This window comes from Phaseolus vulgaris, chromosome 5 (assembly GCF_000499845.2).
Source record: "Phaseolus vulgaris cultivar G19833 chromosome 5, P. vulgaris v2.0, whole genome shotgun sequence".
NCBI classification, from domain to species: domain Eukaryota; kingdom Viridiplantae; phylum Streptophyta; class Magnoliopsida; order Fabales; family Fabaceae; genus Phaseolus; species Phaseolus vulgaris.
Genome location: NC_023755.2, coordinates 21,408,500 through 21,422,480, shown reverse-complemented (window position 1 = coordinate 21,422,480; position 13,981 = coordinate 21,408,500). Strand labels below are relative to the sequence as shown.

Here is a 13,981-nt window from a genome sequence, read left to right as displayed (position 1 = left end):
ACTTATCTCTGCAAGAAGTAGTTGGACCTCTTATCACTGGTTACAATATAATAATTTTTTAGAGAAAACATTGATTAAAAATAAAATATTTCAAATATTTAAATTTAAGGACCAGTAATAAATAGTAATATGCTTCGAAAATAGAAATTTATTTTTAAAAAGAAAAATCCTTTTTTTTTGAAAAAAAATATCAAAACGAGATATAAGTAATATTTTTTTGAAAAAATGTTTTTCATTGAACCATTTTTTAAACTAGTTTCTAATCCATCCATCAATTTTCATACCAATTTTATTTGTTCATAAACTAGATTAAATGGATTTATTAATTTTTTGATTGAACTAGCAAGCCTTGTTATTATAGTTTCAAACTTAAAATCCCCGCAACGAATATATGTACTACCATTAGCAATAAGATTAAATTTTGCTGCCTTATTTTTATTTTACCATTTAATGCCCCATCTTTAGAACTTTAAAATAATAAAATTTTACCAACATAGCAGAAAAATAATTATATACACAGTTAATTAATCATGGATTAAATATATTTTTCAATACTATAATATAAAATTGATTTTTTTAGTTCAGACTTTACTTTCTATATACTTATTTAAAAAATTATTGAAATTAAAAATGAAAATCAATTTTGCACTATCGAAATATCGAAAAGGATATTTAATCCATCAATTATTTGGAGACGTAAATTACGAAACGTTAATCTTTTTCTTTGTCTAGTAAATTTAATGAAATGATTAATTAACATATTCATTTATTTCAGTTCTTAAACTTTAAAAAGTAATTTAGTTCAGGGTCACATATAAAATATACTCATTCCAAAATTTTCAGTTCTGTCTTATGATTATTTTCTTTAGTGTAGAACAACTTTAGTTCAGAATAAAGGGTTAGAGCACCTTATGATATTTATTATTTTTAAGCAATATAATATTTGTTCTGTACTAAAACAACAAATATATAAGTTTATTTTATGAGTTGGTATAGATTTTTAAGTTTTTATAAAATAAAATAAAAAATAAGTTCACAATTGCATGCCTTTATAGTTGAAGTGACTATTTTTTTATATAGAAAAAATATATTATAAAAGATACAATTGTAATTAGCTTTGATCATGTAAGAGATTTAAGAGTTTGGAAAGAAAGGAGAACCAAAAAAAAAAGGACGAGAAAGGAGGAACATAGAACGTCAAAAATAAAACAGAGTGATAAAAAGAAATAATTTTTTAATTTTTTTAATTTATAGATAAAAATTAGTTTTAACTTACAGAAAAATATTTATTGTTCACTTTTATATCTTAAAAAGTCTTGAATACATATTATAAATTTCAGTAATTCATTTATAAAATTGAGTATTTTACCTGAATTTTTATTAAAAACAATTATATTAAGTGTTTAAATATTTATTTATTTATTTACGTCTTTGACGGAATGAGGTGTTATTCTTACTTTTACTTTTTAATTTTAAATTTACTAATTAATTGTTTCATTCTATCACCTTGCTCTTTCCTTTTTCTTGAAGGAGGAGACGAGTTTAAAAAGATGAAAAAAAAAATGATTTGATTGACAAGTTAAACACATATCAACGGTAGCAAAATCAAACGATAAAATACTTAAATAAAAATAAAAATGATTATAAATATCAAATAATTTTTTAATAAAAGTTAAATTAAAATATTTAAATTTATAAATTAATTGAAATAGAATTAAATCTATATTATATAATAAAACATTGACGGGGATGTTGAATAAATGATATTGGTGAAAGAAAATGTTAAATGAAGTTTAAAGTGATATGCGGCACCGACATCTTTGATTATGGATGGAGAATTTTTTACCAAACCTTACCATCACCAACTTCTGGACTTGTGGGACCATATTTCACTCACTTCATATCTAAACTTCCTTTATGTCTTGACACTTTACATTATCCTAAATTTTATCAAACTTTTCTTTAAATAATTAACTCACTATTATTATATCACATTTATTTATTTATTTATTACTCATTTCTATTCAACTTTCTTTCTCTATATATCTCTAACACACAATTTAAATATAAATTTTTAATTTTTCTTCTTCCATGATTTGTAGCGGTCTTTAATGTAAATTTAGAATTCACATAGTACTCAAACTTTATCTTTTATTAAAAATAATATAAAATTAGAAAATATTATTGTTCTCGTCGGTTGACTCGCTTCGTCGGTTGACTCGAACGATAGCCTTTGACCCTCCTATCTTTGCCTAAGAATCGTACTTCCTCGATCAAAGAATCTCTCACCTGCAATCCGACGCTCAAGTCAGTATAAGGGAAAAGAAACACCAAGTGTATAAAGTAGTTTCAGTCTTAGAAACTGTGTACCTTGCTAGGGTTCTTAGCACCCTTTATATAGGTTGAAACTAGGGTTTACATCTGTTTCTGTTACCCTTGTCTAGGGTTCCTTGGGGAACGTCCTTGCATCGTTATTTACATAATCTTAGCGTATTTGGCACATAGAACTTTCCTTAACTGGAGTGCAACGACTAATAGAGTGACCGCTAGGGTACCAACTTGTGTACCTAATCTCTGGCGCCATTTGTTTCTGCAGGTGCCCTAAGTATTCACGTGCCATGCATGCAGCTTCCCCTAGAAACCCTAACCCTAATGGGCCTTAGTGTCTCCAAGGATTATTTACTCGTGTCGCGCCTGTATGTGCTATACACACCACGTGCATGAATCTCTCGTGACTTAGGCTTCCCTCTTATCTGATGTTTAACAGATAACTTAGTATAATTCTGGGACCCACCTTACGTGGCCCAATATAACTGTTCAGACCGTCATGTTTGATCTCTCCCTCTTCTGGCGAGGTCTGATGTCGATCTCCAACGTTGATGTCTATGGTACTGTTCCTGCCGGTTGACTTGCTTCGTCGGTTGACTGGACGGCAGCCTTTGGCCCTTCTATCTCAGCCTGAGAATCGTACTTCCTTGATCAAAGAATCTCTCACCTGCAAAGACAAAAGGGTGCCTTGAGGACCGTTTGCACTCCGACGCTCAAGTCAGTAAAAGGGCAAAGAAACACCAAGTGTATAAAGTAGTTTCAGTCTTAGAAACTGTGTACCTTGCTAGGGTTCTTGGCACCCTTTATATAGGTTGAAACTAGGGTTTATCTTTGTGTTGTTACCCTTGTTTAGGGTTCCTTGGGGAACGTCCTTGCGTCGCTATTTACATAATCTTAGCGTATCTGGCACATAGAACTTCCCTTAACTGGAGTGCAACGAATAACAGAGTGGCCGTCTGGGTACCAACTTGTGCACCTAATCTCTGGCGCCATCTATTTCTGCGAGTGCCCTAAGTATTCACGTGCCATGCATGCAGCTTCCCTTGGAAACCCTAACCCTAATAGGCCTCAGCGCCTCTAAGGATCATTCTCTCGTGTCGTGCCTGTATGCGCTATACACACCATGTGCATGGATCCCTCGTGACTTAGGCTTCCCTCATATCTGATGTTTTAACTGATAATTAGGATAATTCTAGGGCCCACCTTATGTGGCCCAATGTAACTGTTCAAACCATCGACGTCCGACCTCTACCTCTATTGGCGAGGTTCTATCTCTCCTTCTAACATCGAGGTCTATAGTACCGATGTTCAAAGACTAACCAATACCCTGATAGGTGTGTCTGGGGCCCACCTAACGTGGCCCCCTTCCACTAACAGGCACCAGTGTGCGATGTCTGAGGTCAGTCACTGGAGTTGATGACCGAGGACTGGTCGGGACAGGTACCGATGTCCAAAGACTGACCAATACCATGATAGGTGCGTCTGGGGCCCACCTTACGTGGCCTACTTCCACTATCAGGCACCAATGTGCGATGTCTGAGGTTAGTCACTAGAGTGGATGACCGAGGACTGGTCAGGACACAAGCCCCCTAGTCTCGAGTTGTAACTTGTTTCAGCGAAGAGACTAAGTGATTACCCTGGGCAACCTACGTGGCACTAGGTAACTGGATGTGAACAGTACACCGAAGTGACGTCTCACCATACTTTCTAGATCAGTGTACACGTGGCAAGATCAACGGCTATCACTTGTTGGCGCTTGCGCTTCTTCGTATACTGTTCAAACCTTTAAACCCTTACGCTCTCTTCACTGTTTCATTACTTTCACTTAAGCGAATCATTTCTCAAGCATTTCTTCAAAACGCTCTCTCTTCTTCTTCCAAAACTCAGAACTTCAAACCTTGCTTGATCAAAGCTATGAACTTTACTTGTTGCTTGCTCTTGCTTTATGATTTCGCTGCCCATAACATGCCATAACTGTTCTGGGACTGTTTATGTTTTCTACATTTTAGGTTTTCTGCACTTTACATTTCCTCTGTTTTTCGTTTCGTATCTCTGTTTTTCTATGTATTTTTGGGTCGCGCCCCCAACTTCTTCTGAACCTTCGTTTTCTTCCTTTCTCTTATCTCTTTTTAGCTTCCTTTTTTAGATGGCCAGAACAAAAACAACACCGAACCCTCCACCTTCCATTAACTACCAGGCCCTCTATCGATGGGCCCCCGAAGCCCTTCTGGCTGAGACCTCCAACTTCTCCTCCAACCAAGACGTCATAACATACAAGGAGGCTGAAGCTTATGAGAAGTGTCGTGTCTTTGGGAGGGACCTGTGAGAAGGGCGAACCAGTGTGTGTTGACGATCGTGCGAACCCAGCTGGAGGCCCTTTCTTCTTTATGTATTCCACCATTTTCAAGCGGGTCAAGCTTCGCTTGCCACTTACGGGTTCAAACGCGTGTTGCTCACGGAGGTCAACATGGCCCCTACCCAACTGCATCCCAACAGCTGGCCTTCGTAAGGGCCTTCAACATTCTGTGCAACCACCTTGGCCACACACCCTCCGTGGATGTCTTCCTGTATTTCTTCGAGGCGAAGAATCCTAGCAAGAGGCTATGGTTGAGCTTCAACGGAGTGGCGAGGAGAGTTCTCCTCACTCTATTTCAGCAATCCTACAAGGGCTTCAAGAAGAAGTTTTTCAAGGTGAGCAGCAGCGTCCACGACCCTACCCTTCTAGACGGATTTCCCCTCTATTGGGTGAAGAACCCTGGACTAAAAAAGCCTAGGAGCCTTGAGGATTTGACCCCACCAGATCGTGAGATGTGCTAACTCCTTTCGGGTTTGGGAGCGGTGTTTGACACTGCCAAGCTGATCAAGCTTGAATTCTACGCCAAAGCTCTTAAGGGCTATATTGGTACTGTTCATATATATGCTTCATCTTTGTCTTTACCTTTACTTGTTCATTATTGTCAATTGCATGCTGTGTGGAGTTAGCTTCTTACGCTTTGTTGTTTCTATGCAGACATGACTCTTAACGTGGAGAGGAAGAAAAAGTTGGTCGATCTACTCGCCAAGCGCAGGGCTGCTGTTGTCGATGTGGGCACTTCAACCCCTACAACCCTTCCTTCCCCTGCTACCTACGCGCCAAACTCATCAGCACCAGCTCATGTTGACAAACGAAAGGGGGTGGTGGTGGAGACAAGCTCAAAGGACGAGGACACCGGCTCGGGCCTTGTATTCAAGAGGCACAGGGTGATGACACCGTGGCGCCTTCGCACTCTGCATCTGGCAGACTTACTCCAACCTTTAGGGACAACCCTCCAAGTGCTTCCTCCCCTCGCGACCTTATCGTGCATGAAGGAGGGGGGCGAGCGCTCCTGAAGATCGTCAGGCTCTGCCCGCTGTTGAGCTTCCCCCATCATCCAACAAGCCCTTAGACGCTTCCAAGACACAGAAGTGGTGGAGAGCCTTGGTGGGAACCTCCTCCAAGACCGCGTGGCTCAAGGCCTTGGGGATTTCCTCATTGTGTCCAACCTTGCTCTGAGTAAGGCGGAAGACGTACAAGACTCGCAGGTTGAGACAACGAAGCTGAGGGAAGAGCTAGCTCTCCAAGCCAAGGCCCTCTCCAATCGTGAAACGACCATGTATCAGGAGCTGGCGAATCTTCGTAAATTAGAGAAGGAGGTCAAGAGGCTTCTCTTTGAAAAGTCCCAGGAAGCCCTTGAATCTGAATCGAAGATCTTGCTTCTCTGCAACAAGGTGGTCGAACTGGAGGAGAAGGTAAAGGAGGTGCAGGCCAAAATGGCCAAGCTAGAGGAGAGGGTCACCCAACGCAAAGTCCAACTGGGGCAAGTGGAGGGGGAGCTGGCTGAGAAGGTCGAACTCTTCAAGAAGACAGAAGAGGAACTCAACAATGACGTCGTTGATGCTTATGGCGAGGGGTTCCAAGATGCCATGGCTCAGTTTGCCTGGGTGCATCCTGAGGTGGATCTTTCCCCTTTCGCAGAGTCGAAGTGTGTTGTTGATGGGCAACTCGTGCCCAGGGAGTAACTTCTTTCTGTAATTTTTAACTTCTTGACGAACAGTTTTCACCTTGTGTATATGTATATATATATTTATGAGCATTTGCTCTTTCTTTGGTCTTTTTGTCTTAGTTGCCTTTTCTTGCATTAACTTCGACTAACAGCGTCTTCAACATAGATTCACCTCTTAGGTAGCGCGCTTAACTCCATATGCTTTAACTTCCTTTGACCTTTGTTGTCTTCAAGGTATGTGCGCAAACTCTCGGCCTAATCTTTGTCGTACGAGGATAAGGAAAACTCCTCCTACTGCTTTTATTTTTCTCTTGCAAGATACGAGAAAGGTCTCCTTGCCGATCTTATCCCTACCCTCTTCAGGTCGACGGGAATGCCCTGCTGGTAACACTGGTGAACCACACCACTCTCGACCTTGGCTTACAAACAAGGGAGAAGTGTATCCTTTCGATCTCGACCCTGCGTTATGAGGGTAAGGGTGAATTTAACTGGCGGACCATACTGTTCGACCCTGACGTTCCCGCAGAAGAAGGACGCTCACTCAGGAACCATACTATTCTCAGTCTTGGTGTTTCTAACCCAGGAGAATGGTCTGTAACTAACCTCGTCCTTGCCCATGGGATAGGGGAGGATGTAACTGTTGAACCATATTGTCTGACCTTGGTGTTCCCACACAAGAGGGAGGCTCACTAAGGAACCATACTATTCCCAATCTTGGTGTTTCTAACCCAAGTGAACCGTTCTTGTCTGACCTCGTCCTTGCTGTACGAAGTCAAGGGACAGGTTCTTAATAACTGACCGCTACCTTGCTATATGAAGTCAAGGGACAAGTCTGAATCACTGACCACAACCTTGCTATAAAAAGTCAAGGGACAGGTCTTTAACGGTTGAACCATACTATTCTCAGCCTTGGTGAACTTACGCAAGAGGGATGCTCACCGAGGAACCATACTATTTCCGACCATGGTGTATCACTTCAAGGGAGAGGTTCATTAACTGCTGAACCATACTATTCTCAGCCTTGGTGAACTAACACAAGAGGGAGGCTCACCGAGAAACCATACTATTCTGACCTTGGTGTATCACTTCAAGGGAGAGGTTCATTAACTGCACTGCACAAGTTATTTCTTAACTGAATAACTGAAATTTTATTGGGTGACCTCGTTAAAAAAACCCTTATAAGGGGAAAAGAGTGTCCCCTTAAACCGTGTACAATGCAAAACATCTTAACTAAAATAAAACTTAAGGTTGATCGTGTTCCAAGTACGAGGGATCGCACCACCTTCTAACGTCTCGAGCCTGTATGCTCCATTCCCAAGGGCCTCTTTCACTCTGAAAGGACCAGTCCACTTGAGGGATAACTTGTTTTCTAGCTGGTACAGGTGGGCCTTTCGCATCATCAGGTCGACGACTTGGAACTGCCGAGGTCTCAGCTTGGAGTTGTACTTGTACTTCACCCTCCTCTTCAAGGCTTTAGCCTTAATCCTTGCTTCCTCCCTTACTTCGTCCAATAGGTCCAGGTTCACCTTTCTCTCTTCATTGGACTCTTCGACCACAATGTTCTAGAAACGTGGCGAGTTCTCCTGGATTTCTACTGGAATCATTGCGTCCGAACCGTACACCAAGCTAAAGGGTGTTTCTTTGGTTGTGGACTGGGGAGTAGTGTGGTAAGCCCACACAATTCTAGGAACTTCTTTTGCTCAGGTCCCTTTAGCTTTGTCTAGCCTTCTCTTCAGACCCCTGAGCAGAACTCAGTTGGCAGACTCGACTTTCCCGTTTGTCTGGGGTTGTTCAACCGATGCGAACACATGCTTTACTCCCAGCTCTGTACATAACTTGTCCAATTGCTGGCTTGCAAACTGGGTACCATTTTCCAACACCAACCTCTTTGGGATTCCAAAGCAGCGGCACACTATGTTCTTCCACACAAAGTGTTGGATCTTATGAGTTGTGATCTGTGCTACTGGCTCAACCTCTATCCATCTTGTGAAGTACTCTATGGCAACCACGAGGTACTTCATCTGCTGCACTGCCAAAGGGAAGGTCCCAGAATGTCGATCCCCCACGTATGAAATGGCCATGGGCTGTAGATCGACCTAAGCTCTTCTGGAGGCGCCTTGTGCCAGTCGGCATGTTGCTGGCACTGTTTGCACCGCTGTGCATACCTCGTGCAATCTTCCCTCATGCTTGGCCAGTAATATCCTGCACGAATGGCCTTCGACGAGAGGGATTGGCCGCCGATGTGGGTACCGCATATCCCCTCATGCAATTCTTCCATAATGCGCAAGCATTGCTCATCAGTTACACATACCAGCATAGGGTGGGTGAACCCATGCCTAAACAACTTTCCATCAATCAAGGTGTACTTGCTCGAATGTTTCTTTATTTTCTAGCCTTTGTGGGCTCTAGCGGGAGTATCCCATCAGTCAAATAGTGTTGGTAGGGTGTCATCCAAGTTTCTCTTGTTTCAACTTGGTAAACCTGCGACGACATCTCCCAACAACCGAGTACATGCTTATTCTGGGTGTTTTCAACGTCTCCTGCGTTAAAGACCGATGACTCCTCCTCACTCCCTCCAATGTGCTCATCTGCTAGACCTCTGCCATATTGTCTGTGATAGTTCGAGGTGTCCTCAGGGTCTCTTGAATTACTGTCCTCTGTCTGCCCCCCTTGCTCGAACTAGTGCGCTTTACAAGCAAGTTTGCTCGGGCATTCTGTTCTTTGGGCACGTGGACTAACTCGAACACCTCAAATGTCTCCTTCAGAACCTGGATGTACTTTAGGTATGCGACCATCTGAGGGTATTTAGCTTGGTATTCCTTCGTGACCTGACCTGTGACTAAACTCTTCGCCAACAAACCTTTCGCTCCCATCTCCTTAGCCAGCAGCATTCCAGCGATCAGGGCCTCATACTCTGCTTGGTTGTTACTGGCCTTGAAAGCGAACCGTAGGCCTGCTCAATTAGCAACCCATCTGGTCCTTCCAAGATGACACCAACCCCACTACCTTGTTGGTTGGAGGAACCATCTACAGAGAGCACCCATCTAAAACCTGCTCCTTCTTGGTGTGTGGCTGCCGAGGAGAGCTCTACTACGAAGTCAGCATAAACTTGGCCTTTAATGGGGCCTCTAGGCTCATACTGCACATCGAATTCTGATAGCTCATCGCACCATCATGCCTACCATATCTGGCTTCTGTAAGACCTTGCGAATTGGAAGGTCCGTCATTACTATTACGGTAAAGCTCTGGAAGTAGTGGCAAAGTCTTTGCGCTGAGAACACTACTGCTAGAGCCACTTTCTCTAAGGCCTGGTATCTCACCTCTGAACCCTGCAACACTTTGCTAACAAAGTAAATTGGCTTCTGCACCTGGTCCTGCTTTTGCAGCAGAACCGAACTGATCGCCTTCTCTTTAACTGCAAAGTATAGGCGGAGGGGAGTACCTAGTTCTGGCTTGCACAACACTGGTGGACTGGCCAGGTACTCCTTCAATTTTAAAAACGCCTTTTCGCACTCTCTGGTCCATATGAACCTACTGTTTCTCTTCAGGCACTAGAAATAAGGATGCCCCTTATCTCCTCCTACTGCTACGAATCTGGACAGAGCAACCATGCGCCCTGCCAACTGCTGCACCTCCTTAACCGAGATCGGGCTCCTCATTGCTATTACCGTAGCGCACTTCTCAGGATTCGCCTCTATCCCACGTTCAGTGAGTAGGAACCCCAAGAACTTGCCTGTTTCAACCCCGAATACGCACTTCTCTGGGTTCAGCTTCAACCTGTACTTGGCTATTGTGGTGAATAACTCCTCCAGGTCTACTACGTGTTGTTCCCTATGCTGGGAGGTGACCACCATGTCGTCTACATACGCTTGGACATTTAGCCCTAGCATGGGCGCTAACACTCTGTCTATCAGCCTTTGGTACGTCGCCCCTGCATTTTTCAGCCCAAAGGGCATCACCTTATAACAGTAACAAGACAGCTCTGTCATGAACGCCTTCTTGCACTCGTCCCTGGGGTGCATCATGATCTAGTTGTAACCAAAAAAGGCATCCAGGAAGCTGAGCAGTCCGCAGCCGGACACACTGTCTACCAAAGCATCAATACTGGGCAACGGGTAGGAGTTCTTCGGACAGGCCTTGTTGAGGTCTGTGAAGTCAACGCACATCCTCCACATCCCGCTGGCCTTCTTCACTAGTACCACATTGGCCAGCCATTCAGGGTACTGAATTTCCCTGATGTGACCAGCCTTCAACAGTTTCTCTATCTCTTCGCGGACGACCTGACGCCTCTCCTCGTTGAACTTTCGTCTTCTCTGGCGAACAGGTCGGACCTGGGGTCCATGGTGAAACGGTGGCACAGGAAGTCAGGATTTAAGCCAGTCATGTCAGAGGCAAACCACACAAAAGCATCAAGGTGTCGTGCTATGACCTCGGCAATCTAATCCTGTGTCCCTTGGCCCAAATATTTTCCAAGCTTGAACATCTTCCCACCAATCTCTCGCTCTAGCACATTTTCGGTGGGTTCGGGTCGTCTCTCCCGGGCCATCTTTGTGCGGGTAACCCCTTCTTCCCTTGGAGGTTGAGTGGTAACAGGGAACACTCATCTCGTCGTCTTGAGGCTATTCTCGTAACATTTCTTAGCCTCTTTTTTATCAAACTTGATGGTGATCACCGTACCCTCGAGGGAAGGCAACATCATCTTCATATGCATCGTAGAGGCAATCGCTCCAATCCTGTTCAAAGCAGGTCTACCTAACAGTATATTGTAGGCTGATGGGGCATTAACAACGAGATACCTGATGTTGGCAGTGCGTGAAGTTGTGCCATCTGTGAAGGTCGTCATCAGCTCTATATGCCCACGTACCTCCACTTGGTCTCCAGCGAAACCGTACAAGCAACTGGTATAAGGTCTCAACTGCTCTAGAGACAACTGCAACTTGTTAAAGGTCGACCAGAACATCACATCGACCGAACTTCCTTGGTCTACGAGGATGCGATGCACCCTTCTCCCTGCTGTAACTACCAAAATTACTACCGGGTCATTGTCATGTGGTATGACATCCTGGCGATCAGCCTTGGTGAAGACGAGGTCGACATCGGGAGTCTGATCTGTCTCCTGTACCTCCATTGCCATTACCTCTTGCGTGTACTTCTTCCGTTGGGAGGCGGTGCATCCTCCTCCTGAAAACCCTCCAGAGATGGTGTTGATTTCACCATGAATGGGCACCTCGTGCCCCTGATCTACCCCTGCGGTTTCCAACGCCTGATCGTCTTGCGGCTCCTGGAGGTAGTCCTTTAAGAAGCCGCTTTTCACTAGCTCATCCAGTTGGTGCGCCAGGGCCAAGCAATTGCGTATGTAGTGGCCATACGCTTGGTGGAATTCGCACCAAGCGTCCTTGTTGGGCCCCATCTTCCTGTCGGTCTTTGGAGGTACCTTCAGTTTTGCTACTATGTTAGGAATAGCAATCAACTCCTTGAGTTCTACACGAAAATTATGTTTTGGGGCGGGTCCCTTCGCGTGCACGTCCCCGTCTAGGGCCTTTCATAGGGTTTCCCCGCACCCTTCTTCTCTGTGGTCGCCTCGTGCACCCTAATGGGCTTAAGTTGACCTGTTGATCGAGGTCAAACATAACTGACGAGACCACATTTCTTTGTGACTCGATCATCCGCAGCGATGTGCGCCAAAGCTCAACGCCTGATCTCGTTGAACGTCTTTGGGTAGAACCTTAGCAGCGATTCACTGAAAGGTCCTAGAAGTATTCCCTTGACGAAGGCGTGCACCGTCATGGCCTCATCTGTGGGTTTCAACCTCACTACTTGGACCCCAAATCTGTTCAAGAACTCCTTTAAGGACTCTTCCTAGAAGCAAGGCAAAGTAAACATTGTGGCGGATGCACTTTCTAGAAGATATACTTTGCTAAAACTTTTAAGTTCTCAATATCTTGGCTTTGATCACATTAAGGAACTTTATCATGATGACCTTGATTTTTCTCTCATCTATCAAGAGTGTCTTAAGGGAGGACACAAAGATTTTTTTATACAAGATGGCTTTCTTTTTAAAGGAAAACGTCTTTGTGTCCCTCAAAGCTCTATTAGATTATCTCTTGTTAGAGAAGCTCATGAGGGGGGTTTAATGGGTCACTTTGGGGTTGCTAAAACTTTGGATGTGTTGCATGAACATTTCTTTTGGCCTCATATGCATAAACATGTTCATAGTTTGTGTGATAAATGCTAAAGCTAAATCTAAGATGCATCCCCATGGTTTATACACTCCTCTTCCTATCCCTTCAATGCCTTGGGTTGACATATCTATGGATTTCATCTTAGGATTACCCAAGACATCAAAGGGAAAGGACTCCATTTTTGTGGTAGTGGATCGTTTTTCAAAGATGGCTCACTTTATTCCTTGCCACAAAGTGGATGATGCATGTCATATTGCAAACCTCTTCTTTCAAGAAGTGGTTCGCTTGCATGGGATCCCTAGATCTATAGTGTCCGATAGAGATCCCAAGTTCTTAAGTCACTTTTGGAAGACCTTGTGGGGCAAGCTTGGAACTAAACTTTTATTTTCTACCACTTGCAACCCACAAACTGATGGTCAAACCGAGGTGGTGAATAGAACTTTGGGACAACTATTGAGATGTTTCATTTCGGGGAATCCTAGAGTGTGGGAGAATTTACTACCCCATGTTGAGTTTGCATATAACCGTGTAGTAAATTCTACCACCTCACATTCTCCTTTTGAGGTTGTCTATGGGTTTAACCCCTTAACACCTCTTGATCTTCTTCCTATTCCCATTCTTGGAGATGTCTTGTGCAAAGATGGGGATGAAAAGGCTTCTTTTGTGAAAACTTTGCATAAAGACATCAAGAAGAGAATTGAGAAGAAGGTTGGCAAGTATGCTGAACTTGCCAATAAAAGGAGAAAAGCATTGTTGTTTAAGGAGGGTGATTGGGTGTGGCTTCACTTGAGGAAGGATCGTTTTCCTACTCAAAGGAAGTCCAAACTAATGCCTCGTGGGGATGGACCTTTCCAAGTCCTAAAGAGGATTAATGATCAGTGATCTAACTCCTTTTTCTGTAGGTCTCCAGAATTCGTGGTCGAATTCTCTCCAACTCGGGGAGTATGATGGAGATCAAGCTCAAGTGGACATGGAGGCCAATCATCAAGAGCAAGAAGAGGTTGAGGCTCAAATGGAGGACGCTCATGGAGGTCAAAGCCCACCTCAAAGGCTTACAAGGAGCATGTTCAAGGCTTTAGGAGCTAATGGACGTTTGTTTTCTCTTTTTGTAATTTCTTTGTTTGAAGGTGCTTAGAGGGAAACATAAGAAACCTCTTTTGTCAAAGCATCTTTAGGTCTTTAGTATAGGAGTCTTAAGGGGGTGTGCGTTTAGTAGAGAGGTGTAGAAATAATAGGGAGGTGCCAAAGTGAGAGAGGAAGTCACACTTCCCTCATGACTTAGGATTGGCGCCACTTTCATTTTATTTAGGGGGAATTAGCATTTGTTTTAGTTTACATTTCAGCACCTCCTAGCCTATAAATTAAGGTGCTGCCTTTGTATTTTTCAGATTTGAATTTTGAATTAGAGAAACTATACTCAAATTTTGAGAGAGAATTGGAGAGCTTTCT

At 43.4% G+C, this 13,981-nt stretch overlaps 1 protein-coding gene across 1 annotated transcript; it reads left to right on the top strand.

The window, feature by feature from the left end:
• The first annotated feature begins 4,931 nt into the window (after window positions 1–4,931).
• Window positions 4,932–6,366, top strand: LOC137834120 (uncharacterized). The gene is made up of 3 exons (XM_068642183.1): window positions 4,932–5,019; window positions 5,339–5,568; window positions 5,866–6,366. Exons 1-3 carry the CDS (start codon window positions 4,932–4,934, stop codon window positions 6,364–6,366), a joined length of 819 nt encoding a protein of 272 aa, XP_068498284.1.
• The last annotated feature ends 7,615 nt before the right edge of the window (window positions 6,367–13,981 follow it).

Coding starts and splice junctions, on each gene's coding strand:
- LOC137834120 (XM_068642183.1), top strand. CDS start 4,932: ATGGTTGAGCTTCAACGGAGTGGCGAGGAGAGTTCTCCTCACTCTATT. Junction 5,020..5,338: donor TCAAGAAGAAGTTTTTCAAG/GTGAGCAGCAGC, acceptor GTTTCTATGCAG/ACATGACTCTTAACGTGGAG. Junction 5,569..5,865: donor TTGTATTCAAGAGGCACAGG/GTGATGACACCG, acceptor GCTCTGAGTAAG/GCGGAAGACGTACAAGACTC.